At 42.3% G+C, this 14520-nt stretch overlaps 2 protein-coding genes across 4 annotated transcripts; both read right to left on the reverse strand.

The window, feature by feature from the left end:
* Positions 1 to 79: 79 nt before the first annotated feature.
* Positions 80 to 9368, reverse strand: anks3 (ankyrin repeat and sterile alpha motif domain containing 3). Its single transcript, XM_064323337.1, has 18 exons — positions 8403 to 9368; positions 7713 to 7898; positions 7369 to 7567; positions 7088 to 7209; positions 6906 to 6987; positions 6662 to 6779; positions 5948 to 6085; positions 4427 to 4552; positions 4210 to 4325; positions 3888 to 4052; positions 3315 to 3439; positions 2800 to 2941; positions 2501 to 2673; positions 1860 to 2043; positions 1749 to 1770; positions 1515 to 1604; positions 1246 to 1337; positions 80 to 881 (listed from the first exon to the last, which is right to left on the reverse strand). The coding sequence occupies exons 2-17, from the start codon at positions 7886 to 7888 to the stop codon at positions 1255 to 1257; spliced, it is 2061 nt and encodes a 686-aa protein (XP_064179407.1). The 5' UTR covers positions 7889 to 7898; positions 8403 to 9368; the 3' UTR covers positions 80 to 881; positions 1246 to 1254.
* Positions 9369 to 9516: 148 nt separating this feature from the next.
* On the reverse strand, positions 9517 to 12576 carry c2h8orf33 (chromosome 2 C8orf33 homolog). Of its 3 annotated transcripts, none has more exons than XM_064322352.1 (8): positions 12419 to 12576; positions 12053 to 12106; positions 11730 to 11820; positions 11469 to 11606; positions 10878 to 11251; positions 10637 to 10727; positions 10360 to 10506; positions 9517 to 10205 (listed from the first exon to the last, which is right to left on the reverse strand). In XM_064322352.1, exons 2-8 carry the CDS (start codon positions 12059 to 12061, stop codon positions 10018 to 10020), a joined length of 1038 nt encoding a protein of 345 aa, XP_064178422.1. In that variant the 5' UTR covers positions 12062 to 12106; positions 12419 to 12576; the 3' UTR covers positions 9517 to 10017. The 3 variants fall into 3 exon arrangements, with proteins under 3 accessions (XP_064178422.1, XP_064178421.1, XP_064178420.1); XM_064322351.1 differs by having other exon boundaries at positions 10878 to 11365; XM_064322350.1 differs by having other exon boundaries at positions 10878 to 11368.
* Positions 12577 to 14520: the final 1944 nt, after the last annotated feature.

Consider the following 14520-nt stretch of genomic DNA (forward strand, 5'->3'; position numbering starts at 1 on the left):
CTAAATATTGACATAACGGGAACAAATATCAGACCTTGCAAACTGAAGGCAAAGAGATAAAGTGAAAAAGGAATCACACTTAATTGACAACATTTCATTTTTAATTATTATAATATTCATAGCAAACTCTAATAGATGCAAGTTTACACATCATGGTGTGTGATTCACAGATCCCAGAATAGGTGACCGAAAGGATGATATACCGCAACCACCATTTCCTGACTTCTTCGTAGTTTCGCCCAAGTTTGCAGGATGGACTCAATAGCTCAGAGGCTATGTACAACTCAAGCTGCTGTATTGAACCATAGATACGGTCACATTAGGAAGTAGACTTACACAATAAAGCCCAAATTTTAAACCAGTATCTGAAGACATTTTTTAATCAACAGAATAATTTGCATAATTAATTTCTCACTAATTTATGCAATATTATCTGTATAGAAAATACCATTGAATTTTGAGCAATGAAGAGCAGTTTCTCTTTTGCAATGTAAATTATTCCTGCATGAGATCTCTGCAGTGGTTGACACAGCATTATATTTCTGTGCACAACGACTGTGTGTCGTGCTTAAGAAGTGAATGGCATAGCGAATGCAGCGTGGTCTGAGAATGGGGGCATTTCAGTGAGCGAGGCACCGGCTAGGCTAGCACTTGTCTACAGCATGTTGACAGATCACCTGCTAGCCCCTCTCATCCTCTGACACAGCATCATCCAGTCCCACGTGTCTCCAGCACAGGCGTGTGGGGGGGGCATCTGCCCGCCAGCCTGCTTGTCCTACGACCGGCCAGCTCCTGCTCCAAGGCTTACACCCTTGTCTTCCTGGCAAGTTTGTTCAGGGTGGCGACGTCACCCTCCGTCAGTTAAAGCACCGTCACAAGACCTGAGGGAGACGAAGGGGTTTATCCTTCACCCCAATCCCAAGTTTCCATAGGAGTGAGTCATGCAGATTTGGCTGAACCAGGAAGGGTGACTTGCTGATCAGTTAAAGCAGCCAGTGCTTGACTGGTTTTATTCTTAAAAGATAGATTAACATCACAAACCAACCATTCCTGTACGCAAGGTGATTTGTATTAAAATTAGAAAAGAAAAGGCTGCAAAGGAGTAAAAGGAGAAAAAAAAAATCCTTTTTCACGCCTTTTTATTTTAAATAATTAACCAAAATCGCCCCTCCCCATGCCCATGCTGACTGAAATGCAGTGAACACGCACACACATGCACGCACACACACACACGCTCATGCTCACCATTTCCAGCTAGGACTCTTCCCAGTGCTCTGTGCCCTTCTCGGTAGCACTCAGTCTCTTCAGGCTGTGTGCCACTACCTGGAGGTTCTTTCCTGCAGTCACACATAGACAGCCACACAGTTAAACAAGCTCCCTCCCGTTCCCCAAACTCAGCACTATGAAAGAACACTGAAGGATCACCACACAGAGGTAACTATCAGGAGGGCTTTGACAAGTTGTGTGATGTGGATCATTTCCATTGCTTGGCATCTTAATACAATTGTTCTTACCCATCTCATTCTCATAGCCTTCTAGCTTAGACATGAGCTCTGTGACACTGAGGGACCTCAAGCCTTCTTCCAAGGCTTCACCTGTAGGATCTGATTGTTAAACAATAATTTCGGCTGTATTCTGTCAGAGGGCTTTAAAATTTGATATCATTCATTAGCTGGTTAATACAATTGTACTCATCTTCGACCTCTGTGGACGGCCACGTCTCAAAGCTTCACTCCTGTAAGAAGTACATTGAAGTGTGTTAAACAGATTCTGTGATTAAAAAACATGTTTACGTAAATACAAACATGACACCCAGGACATCACTATTTAGAGATAACTTGTTCACAGTATTATGCAACATTGTCCATATTGGGCCTTTTGAAAATGCAGCGGAGGCATTGAAATGACAGCAAGCCAAAATCATAAGTTGAGTTTGACTGGCCTTTTCCACCCGTCTCGCCCTTCAGCTTGACCTTGGCGTCACCCTGGCGCATAATCGTCCCGTCGCTCCGCAGGCGAGAGAAAAGCTCCGTCTGACAGGCCCTGTTCATCGCACAGCAACAACAAATCCGTCACATCCACAGAACACCACCCAGCCATGAGAATCCGCTCACACTCCACCTCAGGCACGGCCGACTCCAGTCCTGGATGGCCAGAGACTATTTATTCTTTGGACTTGCCTTGTGTAAATTAAAAAAAATAATTGGTTAGGACAGACCTTTGCATTCCAGGTACGAATCATGTTAATAGGTTAACATTAAAGCTGACACAACAGTCTTGTTATAACAAGTTACTATAAGGGAGAGTGTTTCCATGTATTGTGTCCTCTACCATTTATTGGTAATAACGCATTCAACCTGCCCATTAATCACAATCCACTGATCTGATGGATAAAGTTTCTCAAGAGAAAACTGGACAGAATTCACTACAATAGAAAACCTTGCAAATCTCCATTCTCCATTTTTCCTTTCTGCATGGCCTCTCCACACTTGAACCTCACCGCACTTTCTCCAGGGCTGTGCCCATATCCTGGGCCAGCCTGTGGGTCTCCAACAGCTCACTGTGCACTCTTCTCCAAGCCATCTTATCCTCCATCAGACATCCCTCCATCACGGTGCGCAGCTCCCTCTCTTGGGACACCTGACCCTGCAGATTCTCCACTTCCTCGCACCGCTGCCATGGAAACAGAGAGGGTTGGGGGAGGGTAAGCAGGTGGGACAAAGACTGCAAACTGAACTGGTTGGTTCTGTTGGAGGAGTCAGCTGTTGTGAACTGCTCCCCCTGCAGGCTCCAGGTTACCTTGTGCAGCTGGATGGCCATCTCCTGCATCTCGGCCTCCAGCTGGTCAGCATAAGCCTGCTCCAGAGCGTCGCTGGGAGGCCGGGCGCTGCTGTGCCACCTGGCGATGGCGGACGTCATCTTCCGCTTGGGCCCGAACAGCCTGGCACAGACCACAGACGCAATCAGTCACATCAAATCTACTGTATCGTTCCCTCTTCTGCAACCTCTTTACTCTCTCTGCATTTACATTCTCAATGGACATGCTGAGAGCAGCAAGAATCATTTTACAACCTATTGTTGGGTCATAGAACACCCCACAGTATGATGTAATATTTTATGACCCCACATAACATTGTTTTGGAAAGTGGCGGTGCAAGGAGTTTGAGAAATGCCCTCCAGTAGGACTGTTCTGGTTCAGTGTTCAAACAAAAAAACCATAATGTTGGAAACTACTTTCCAGATTAAAAAAGGTTTTTAATACATAATTGTTTTGGGGATGTGCAAGATTTTTTTTTAAAAACAGAAGGACTCACGTGATGCCCACTTCCTTCAGGTCGTTCTCAGTGAGGGTGAGGAAGATGCGTAGGTCAATGTCTTGCTCTTCCAGTAGGGAGAGGTATTTGGAAAAGCCGATCTGCTCCAAAAACTCAGCCAGGTCCTAAGGAATGTTAGGCAGTGAAAAAGGGAAAAAATAACAGTCCATCAACACACTCCTCATTACTCTTTCAATGCATTCTCACCTGTCAGGAAGACAGTGACAGACCAGAGCCCACATGTGCAAATCACTGAACAACAACAACAACATCTCAACCCAGTAAGGGGCCTTGAAAATTTGTTACTGAATCTTACAATCCTCAACCTAACAGCTTTTAAAGCACACCGTGACCCACATACAAGCGTAACTGGCAACATCTGCATTTTTCAAGGGAGCAGGAGAGTAAAGTAAAGCTGGATTTAAAGTAAGATGCACAGATTGGGTAGCAGCACGACGTGCAATCTGGATGTTGTTAAGAAGAGCTGAAGCACTGCAAGTCAGACCAATGAGCAAAGCAGAGAGAGGGAGCCAGCCAAAGCCCTGGAAGCAGCAAGCCCGCGGTGGCACGTGCCTTGGGACCCGTGTAGGAGGGGGCCTGGCTGGACGACGGGTGCACGCCACAGTTCGCAGTGCTACCAGGCTGAGTGGCTTCACTGCTTCCGTGGCGACTCTTGCTCTTGTGGTGGTGGCCCTTGCTGACTCTGCGGGCGGAGGTCCGCTTGGCCTGGTCAGAATCCTGAGGAAGGAAGAGGGTGTTGGTACCAGCAGCAGCTCCTCCGTCACATCCAAGCTGGCTTCGCGAGATTCCGGACAATCCCTGTGGGCACGTTTTCTGGAAACCCCTCCCCACCGCAAAAGGCTATTTAAAGTGACGTCTCTTAGCAGCCGCTCACCTCGTTGCTCTCCAGAGAGGCTTCGCGGCTCAGGCCGATCATCCGCGGGAGCCCCTCGCTGCTGCTGCTGCTGCTCCTCATGGTGGGCATGTCATTGTCAAAGAAGGGACTCTCATCTAGAGGGGGTTAAAACACCACAAGGCCAGAGGGTTAGAGGGTAACACAAGAATGGGAGATGGCAGTGACCACAGGGAAGGAATGGTCCACAGGGGTGTACCTCTGCTGCTGTTGCTCTGTCCATCCAGATCATTGATGGGTGAGGTGACATCACGGTTACAAATACCCTCACTGTGTTCCCCTTCATCTTGAAAGGTCACGTAGCCTGGTGGTGCCAGTGTGGGCTCTGTCCATGCAGAGTAAAAGGAGAGGTTCATGACCCAAGCCCAGAAAAAATTATATCAGGATGTCATCAATATCAAATTCAGAATTTACTATTGAGGGTAAACTTAATTTTAAATTCTACGTAAATAAATTATTTATGTATTTTCTGACTTTGTACCAGGACTTAATTGTAACACAAAAATGAATGCACCAAATAATCAGACCAACTGTTTGTTTCAAAAAAGGGAGCATGTTTCTGCACACTGATTGACTCCTTTTGTTTCCAAGATTATTTTCTGCTAAATTCTAATGTAGTATTTCTATTGGCAGAAATGTTCATTCAAATGTTCTGCTGTGGCCAATTACCTTCTTTCAATTCGCACATTAGACACCAAAAAGAGAAAAACCTTTCAAAAGAAAGGGTTAGACAATTGTCACATAGTTCTGTCAGGTTAAGTGACTAAGCTTCACATCACATCAAAATTTAGTCAATTTTTGCAATTCGAGAAACGTGGTTACCAAACAAAAAAAGAAATGTACTTAATTAATTAGGGTGTGAAAAGAAGCTACAGTGTGGTATTTATGTTCATTTAGATGGCAAGGTTCACATATAAGATGCAGTTCAAGGCAACTATCCAAAGAATTTCTGGGGGGAAAAACCTTCAAAAAGTTTTGCTTATTGTAGTTAAAAAATGCTATTAAAAAACCAAGGTTGTACAGGTTATGTCTGTGTTGGATCTATGGATCTAAAAGAACCATACTGACAAAAGGACAAACACCATACAACCCTGTACTTTCTGTGCCAGTAATCCAGCCTACTATTTATAATGGAAAATCCATGGATGCTGGCTGCAAGTGTGACCTCTATTAAATTATGTTTTACAGCTGGATTTGTGTGTCATAGGATTCATTTAAAGTCATCCAAAATTATGTTTTATAGTTGGAGCAATGTATGAAAATACACAATACAAATAATCCCCTCCCCTAAAAAATTAATTGGAAAAAAAAAAATCAAAGCAGAATCCATTTTCCCTGAATAGAAATTCTAAAATAGGGCCACTAATCATATGCACAAAGCTAAGGCTATAAGCAGTATTACTGGGGCAATAAAAAAATGTGTGCTTCCTGAAAACTGCACAGAAAGCACTACTGGGCTGCACTGCATTCATGAGAGTGCAGACAAGCTTGGTGTGGATCCCAGTTGGCACTACGGTGTATTATGTCATGACTTAAACAAGAAAGTTGGCTACAACAAACTTTGCTTTTTAGGTCTACACACCACCTCTGTATACATCACTCTACATTTCCGTAGAGTGTCATTTGTGGGTCTGGGGTAATGGCATACCACTCTTGAACATATCCTCCCAAACACGAAAAAGCTAAGTGAGATAAAGGAAGGCTGCAGTGAAGCCTGTACCGGAGTGTCGGCTGGTGCCTCCAACTCTGAACTTGGCGATGGCTTGTGGGCCGTCATGGATACTGGGCCCCTTGACCTTACTGCGGCTGAGACGAGACCTTGGGGGAGCACTGTCAGAATCCTCCGATGAGCTGAGATCTTCAAAGTGCACCGACAGCATATCGGGAAGAGAAACACGGAAGAGTTAAATGAAATCACACAAACGCAACAGAAACATAGAACTTCAAGTAGGTATGGGAGAGGGTAATCGATCGTCCCCTTATCCATCAGAGCATTCACTTCTTGAATACTAAAAATGAAGCTTGGACAAGAGAAAATAGAGTATTAGGTCACAGATGGAACTATTTCAATGAGGCCCTTTCGACAGAATAATACTCAAACATGTTTTATGATATCTAAAGAGGTAGCAGTATATGTATACCATGCTGCATATATGTATATATAATTTTATTTATTTTATTATTGTAACATGTCTACAGTTTACCAAATAAAAGCTATCATAGTGATAATGGTGTTACAAAAAAAAAAAAAATTTCATACAAGAATTAAAATACGTGCCCAACTATCCTGTTCACAGCATGGCACACATTGTCCTTCGAGTGACACGCAATGGTACAAAATAACAACTTGCACAAAATAACTCAACCTTTAGTACTGAGGTAAACTGTTATAGGACTGCTGCGACAACAAAGTCAGACTTTTCCAGAACAGTACCTTGTTTGGGTCTCATGGAGTGCATATCGATGAGGCTGGCAATCTTAGTGTGGCCATACAGCATAGCCAATGTGCGGGCAGTCTCTCCTTTAGCATTTCTCTCATCCACCTTTACCCCCTGAAATGCACACGGGTGCACACAAATTCAGATGTAACCCCATTCATTAGACAAACAGAAAAAGGAATGCATACAAAAAATGTTTCCAGTAGACAGAATAGAATAGCACAGAATAGTCATACTCACGTGCTCCAGAAGGTACTGAACAATGATTTCATGTCCTGAAGCAGCAGCCTCCATCAAGGGAGAAAAGCCAGAAATGGGTTCTCTGATGGCAAGAGACATCTGGTCATGCAAATGCAGTAACAAGGTGGGCGTGAGGCCATTATGGCCACTCAGCATCCATGTTGTGGAAAAAGATGACTCACTTTACGTTGGCATTAGCAAGGTTGTCCAGTAGGAACTTCACCATCTGCTGGTGTCCAGCACTAGTGCAATGGAACAAGGCTGTCCAGCCTCTTGTGTCCTCCAGTTCCAGCTCTGCACCTTGCTTTTGTGAGACAGACCACCAAGATAATGTCAGGCATTTTAGCAAAACAGAGCATATCCTCAGCAGGCATGCTGGAATGGCCCATCTGCACCAAACATGTTGTGCTGTCCTTAGCATAAAATGGTGCATTAAATGAACAAAGAAACCAGAGACCCTAACCTGCAGCAGGAAGTAAGCGATGCTCTCATTCCCACAGCTGGCTGCCAGCATTAGAGGAGTGTGGCCTTTAGGAGTAGTGGCATTGACACCCACGCCAGCTTCCAGAAGTAGATTGGCGATATTGTCATGGCCAATATAGGCAGCATACATCAGGGGTGTCCAACCACCAATATTCTTACAATCCAGGTCTATTTCCCCTCTGCATGTGGAAAAACAGTTTAATGATTACGTTACATGTTTATAGCTTGTGTTATGCATAAAGAATAATTGTTTTCACAAAAATATGGCCTTATGTGCGTATACCCAAAATTATTTCAAATACTGAAAGATTATTCTACAGAAACCTGCGTATGCATTCAGCCACCACGTCATATTGCCCGATAGAACAGGCAGTGTGGAGGTCGAGGGGAACATCCAGCTCTTCGGGGCGCACCAACTGCCCTCCAGTGCCCCCCAACCACAAAGACAGACTGGCTCCCAGTTGCTCCGATTCGCTGGCTTCGTCACTCAACTCCGACATCCCGTCAGTCCTGCACACAACCACATTTTAGAACAGTGTAAGTTGCGAAAATTATGGCAAAATTTAGTCAGCAAGTATGTCCACAAACAAGCATTGGTAACTGTGACTTTTGGTTTCAAACTCAAGAACACATAAAATGAGCAACGATGTGTTTATCTGGTGTAATGCTGGAATATCCTACAAAGGCGTAACTTGGCGGGATGGCAGGTAGTTTAAAGAGCCACTGCATAATCTTTTCATGAATTTTAAATAAAAATTAATTACGAATGTTTCAAGCTAGTCATTCAAAACACCATGCCGCGTTATGCTAATTTGAAACGTTAGGTTGTAAACATGAGTAGATACACAGGCTAGCTAGTTAGCTAACGATATACTACTTCAACAGTTTGTGCTTATTTCGCTAGACTAGAAAGCACTTACTTTAAGTGTAACAATCGCTAGCAATCTCAAGTTAATGTTACAAGAGAAGTGACATTCAACTAGATTTGGAAATGAAACGTAAAGGCTGTATTACCCCCGTATAATCCTTTACTACTTGCAAATGGACTTTCTTATTTTACTGTTTCGGACGTTTCTGAAGAATGTTTGCCACCTCAAAAGTTGAACACACTCAAACAAAACGGGTGCCTGAGGTCACACATATTGGGGAGCACCCCTGCTGCAGGAAATAAAACTACAACATATCTGGGATCTGTAGTTGTTTTTTCGCCTTCTTCCAAGGATTCCTACTTCATTCATTTACGAAGAGACTCCATTTCCTAAGACACCCTGCACTGAAAGAGACCCTTCATACGAGTAACAGCCAATCGAATGAAAATTCCCAATGACGTGAACTTTAAGCAACAGTTGGTTGGTGGTGGTACAAGCATAAAGCGTAGAGTCCAGTGGGTACAAGCAAAGAGCGTAAAGGAAGGCTTCTGCCATAGTCTCTGGTACAAATATCTCGATAAAGCCTATGTGCACTATAGATGGAAAACGGGCGATAGCTTTGGAGGACCTATAGCTTTTCGCACCATTTCTTTTATTTTTTTATTCTCGTTGTCAGTTGACTATCAATTGTACCACAAGACCTCCATTTACACTCCCAGATACTTACAAAACTATCCACTAACCACTTATGATTGTGATGCTTGAACTCTCAGAACATCGAATTGTACAACAGTTGTTTGACCTGAGCCTTATTTTTTATTTACATTCATAATAGATAAAAGCCGTCGTGCATATTAGTCAGTTATTCTTAAATACAAAATTGAGTTTAGTGCCAATTCAACTGTTCAGCCACCCAGACTGCATTCAGTGTATATACAAAAAGATTTCACTCACACTGTCAAATAAGCATGTCTAATTTGTCTGTGGCCCACAAAGCAAAACAATTTAGAGACCTCAACATTATACTTACTGGTGTCTACCTACCCAGTGACATCCGCAACAACAGCATTTGTGAAAACGGAGACCAGTTTCTCAGTGGAAAATATTAGAAGGTTTTTCAGTGCTGTTGTGATCATGATTCAAGATTGATTAGCAATGCATACTGCCCTATTGAAGAACAATGTAAAATATTGACAGGGATCTTAAAGGCCCACTCAAAAAAATAAATAAATAAATAAATCACGTAAAAGGAACACATGAATATTTTAATATTTTAATAGTGGTAATCCTGGAGGGACACTGACAAATGTCAGCAGTTAAATAAAACATACATTTTCTTGGATCATAATCATCCAATTGAATTTCTTATTTCAGAATTCCACTAAATATACTTGTACTAAGTTTACAAAATATACCTTCAAATAACAATTACAATTCTAAACAGAAGTTTCAGCATTTATACAATGCCAACCATGTCATACCTCAACTTTAAGACTGGCAGCAGTATAAAGCATCATATATATTTTCAAGCACTGTGCCCAGGAACCTGTTTTAGCTGTGTTAGTAATCATTCAAGTAATTACTATTAAACAGCTATCAGTGACCCTTAATGCACATTTTCTGGTTAGCCTGATCAGGACAGAATTGTGGCAGTTTTTACATGAATAAATGCTACTGATGCAGCCAATCCAGACCAAAGGTGAGAAAATCCCTTTTGTTGGTCTGACCAGGCCTGCCCACAATCACACACAAGAAACAGATCAGAAGAAATTGAAACAGAACTCCTCTTGTGTTGGGACAAAGACAAAGCTCTCACTAATAGGGCCAGGTTCCTGGCTCTGGGCATCTGACTTTTGTGGCTGGGTCGGTGTTCTGCACTCTGCTCTCCTGTGAAAAACCGGCTTCTTGGCTGGCTCCAACACAGCTGTGACTCGGGCTGACTTTACAGCTGTGAGGAAAATGGCATTTCTGATTCGCATGGTGATGTTACCAACGAGACAATACACAGATGACACATACAGTATTTTTCAATCTAAGTGTAGCAAGAAAAAGGTTGTTTTTAGTCAGAAGGAGGCCACATCACCAATCTTATCTATACTCACCTGCGTGAATTAGTTTAACCTGTTTGGCTTTGTCCTCTTCCATCTTCTTCCTGTAGTCACCAAACATGGCCCTCATCACCTGTCGCTTCTTCACCAGGGGGGCCTTGTTACTCCTCAAAGTCTTCAGTGCACGAGATGCCTCTTCCACTAAGGAAATTAAGGTCTCACTTGAACAAACTTTGCTCCAAGAATCACTGTTAAATGTCATGTCATGAGACTGCCATAAGAATCAAGCAAGACTGGAAATAAGAATTGATTTCTACGATGTGGTTCTCACTCTGTTTAGGAGAAGACTTCTGGGTCCTCAAGCCCAGTTCCAGCTGTTCCACACACCAGTCCAACTCTCTGACCAACTGCTGCTCTGCTGACTGAGGCACAATCAACATGCATTACATTACATTACATTACAGGCATTTAGCAGATGCTCCAGAGTGACGTACAACATGCACCAAGATTAGAAACACCAGTGAAGACATCACACAATTTTAGTAAGTAAATGAGCGCCTGACAGAACTTACCAGCAGCACAGTCTCCCCAGTGTGACTGGCTGCCGCACCATGAGATTCTGCCGATTGCTTCTTTTGGTCTTCAGCTCCCTCTGCAGTGTGTTTCTTTTTGTTGTTTTTTTTCTTTTTCTTGCTTTTAGAAGGGGGAGGCAATGAGCTCTGCTTGGAGTCCTGCTGATTTTCAGAGCTACCGTCCCTGTCAGCTCCCCTGTCGTCTGCAGCAGCATTAGGCCCGATGGAGTCTGTGGATTCAGGCTTTGTCTCTATAGGTCGCTCTTCAGGGATCTGAAAGTTGAAGGCAAAGCCAGATCCCTCTCCAGTCAGGGGTACAGTGCCTGACGGTCTTGTCTCCTGGGTGGGAGTACAGGTATACACCGGTATGCCATCTGGGAAGAAGTTGAAGGTGAAGGAGTTGTTGCTTGGGATCCAGGCAAATCTTTCCTCCCTGCTCCTGTGAAACAGTGCTTCCCTGTCTGCTACACCACCCTGCATCTCAGGCCCTACTCCACAGCACAACACACAGTACAATGGACTCACTAACACAAGTCACAAATTAAATGTTATGGACTGTCATCAGGTTATTAATAAGTACTTTTTCTGTACCTGTCTCCTCCTGTGGCTTTTGTTCCTCTGTCATTCTCTGCCTATAGTCCCCAAATATCATCTGCATCACCTGCCTCTTCCTCACAGAGGGGGCCCCCTGTGACTGCAGGAAATTGAGCACCCTTTCCCTCTCCTCCACTGAAACAGATGTCAAAGGGAGGGAAATAAATATCACAGACTGGATGACTTAATGAGGAAAACTAAATGGCTTTCAAGGAAATGATTTACTGCAGTCAAACCTTGTAACACACAAACACACACCTTCGTGTGGGTTGGTGTTGTCCGTCAATAGGTCTGTCTGCAGCTGCTGGATACACCAGTCAAGTTCATCCTGGAAAGTTCCCCAAGGAGCCTTCAGTGGAAAACATAATCAAATAACCATTTCTCTTGTGCATGGACATTCATTTGATAAAGGTTTCAGAGGTTTTCCTCCTTAGAAGGAAATCGTAAGATCATTGCGTCATATACCTTCAAAGACGTATTTACAGGAAAAGGGTGGCCATTACATTAGATTCCACAATGCTCGAGCGTATATATCAACGTACTACTTTGCTTCTTTGTGTATAATAAAACAGTAGCGTTACCTCTTCCATCACTGAAATCACACTCGTGCTAGTTGCACACTCTGGTAAGCATGCCTGGAGGGGGGAAGTAACATGTCTTTAAAAACTTGTAAATATTTATGTATTATACAGCAAAGAAACTCACTAGCTATACGATTCTGCAAACGCACAGACGCCGTAATGAGTAGTTGTTGCGGTAAGTGAACAGTTTTAAAGTCCGCTACCTGTAGCTTGCTAGCTAGCTATCACAGCTAACGTTAACTATTTAACGCGAATGAATAACCAGTTCAGTTCGCTGGAAGGTATGGATGTATTTTCAGGAATCAAGTAAATTCATGCTTGCAAGCTCAATTTATTCTAGGAAACTAGAATAAAGTAAGACATTACCTCTCAGCTGTATCGTCTCCTTTGCAAAAATACGTGATGATCTGGGTAACTGAACAACTGCACTTCATGCATCGAAGTGCGCCGAATTTTTCTTCCCACTCACCACAAAGCGCCGAAATGTATCCAGTTCCGCTATATGTGTATTTATATAAAAAATGATGAATTCAGATTCAATCAATGAGTGGAACCCAGTGAAGCCCACTTCTTGAACATTGCCGCTAAAAACGGACGTGTAAGGGGACCGGCATCGCAATATATTTCTAGTTTATGATAAAGAAACACAGGGTTAAATGACATGGATAAATGTAGGAAACGTGGATGACGTAATTTCTTTTGAATAGTGCTCGTTTGTTTTCTGTGTTGTACGTGTCATCATATAGATAATTTGGAAGCTATAGACATATTACATTTATTGTACATGTGTGTAGTATAAATTAGGCACGTAGTATAAATTATTTGACCTGTGTATGTAAATCTGATGAAAAACACTTTCAACAGACACAAATGCCAAGTTACTTACACATACAAAGCACTGTCTGTAAGTCATTAATTGAAATGGGCAAAATCTAGGCCTGCCATAGAAAGTATTGATAGGGATGCCAGGTATGCCATCCACCAAGTTATGGCTTGTGTTCTATGTGTTCAACTATGCCTGTGATCATTCTCTTCCCATTCTTCAGACTTTCACAAAAGTGACCATTTATCCCTCTTCACCTGCTATCTCATTTTGTACTTCTTTCATCTGAAGAATGGTTTATAAAGTCCCCTAGGCCAGTTCTTGGGATCCCCTGTGTATGCTGGCTTTTGCTAGCCAGTCTCTAGCACAACAAGACCTTTTAATGGGGTACCAACTGCTGGGTGGTGTACCTGGCCAGGAGTCTGCATTCTAGGTGAAAATGGCTTACTGCAGGTGTGTTATGGCCAGAACACTCTCATTAATTGCTACTTGAAATGTTTGTGATTTAGGAATCTAGGCCTCTTTTTGTGCACTAATTGTAAGTTTATCTGGATCAGAGCTTCAGCAAAGTATTCCTAAAATGTAAAAAAAAAAAAAAAACTTTCACCAATTCACCAGTCTTCTGATGGTGAGTGGATGGTGTGTGCCCTGAGATATATTGGCAGCCTGTTCAGGGTGTATTCCTGCCTCTTGCCCAATGCACGCTGGGATAGGCTCCAGCACCCCCCGGGACCCTGCTTAGGATAAGCGGGTATAGATAATGGATGGATGGAACAGCCTTCTGATTCACCTTAGTCTTTAATAGGACCAGTTAAATAAATTACCTCCATGAAATCGTTTGCAATATAGCACAATAAGGACAATGTGATTATGGGCTTATATTCTTCACTTCATGCACAGCTATTTCTGACAATGAGGTTAAATAATCCCTGAAAACATGAAGCACCTAAAAAATGCAACAGCTTGTTGAAATTCTAGGATTGCAGTACACAGCTTTTGTGAATCTGCAGTCTGCTTTCAACATAGTACGGTTTCAATTCTATCAGCTAAAGCTCACACAACATCAAAGATCCACCACATTTCACCGTAGGTATGATGTTCTTCTCAACATAAGCATTCTTCTTCTTTGGACATCAAATCGACCATAAAAAATAGTCACTTGCAATTGGTTTATTAGAAAATAAGTAATATTTTGGTGAACCTCCCACACGTCAAAGGTCATGCTCATCGTACTGTAAGATTGAAACTGACCAGCAAGGCTATGTCTTCTTAAATGTGTGCAGAAAAGAAAAACAAAAATGACACAAATTTTTAAGATCCAAAATTATTTTAATTCCCATAATGATAAAAATAATTCAATGAATTCTGTAAACCATTGCATAAATGCTATAGTGTAAAAAATTTGAACAAGTGTTAACAATTTTAAACAATACACTACAAGTAAATGATTATGCATTATAAATAATACAATCTATTTTATTTCTACAGAAAAAAGCCATTCAGGTGTTCAATCCTTTCTAGACACTTTCTAGCTATTCCATGTAAAGGCTTTGATAAATTAAACACAGGAAAATTCCCATAATATGTCATTAAGGTCATATGTTGACATCACATACACAAATTAATATACTAACAGTAATATTCC

The sequence above is a fragment of the Anguilla rostrata genome, chromosome 2, assembly GCF_018555375.3.
Source record: "Anguilla rostrata isolate EN2019 chromosome 2, ASM1855537v3, whole genome shotgun sequence".
NCBI lineage: Eukaryota > Metazoa > Chordata > Actinopteri > Anguilliformes > Anguillidae > Anguilla > Anguilla rostrata.

Excerpts from the sequence above, each read along its gene's own strand:
- anks3 (XM_064323337.1), bottom strand. The coding sequence starts at position 7,888 with ATGTCGGAGTTGAGTGACGAAGCCAGCGAATCGGAGCAACTGGGAGCC. Across the intron at positions 3,440-3,887 it reads CCTCCTACACGGGTCCCAAG|GACCTGGCTGAGTTTTTGGA; the intron begins GCACGTGCCACC and ends AACATTCCTTAG. Across the intron at positions 1,605-1,748 it reads TCTGTTTAACACACTTCAAT|ATCCTACAGGTGAAGCCTTG; the intron begins GTACTTCTTACA and ends TTTAACAATCAG.
- c2h8orf33 (XM_064322350.1), bottom strand. Across the intron at positions 10,728-10,877 it reads CTGGGGAGACTGTGCTGCTG|TCAGCAGAGCAGCAGTTGGT; the intron begins GTAAGTTCTGTC and ends ATTGTGCCTCAG. Across the intron at positions 10,507-10,636 it reads GAAGTCTTCTCCTAAACAGA|TGGAAGAGGCATCTCGTGCA; the intron begins GTGAGAACCACA and ends TAATTTCCTTAG.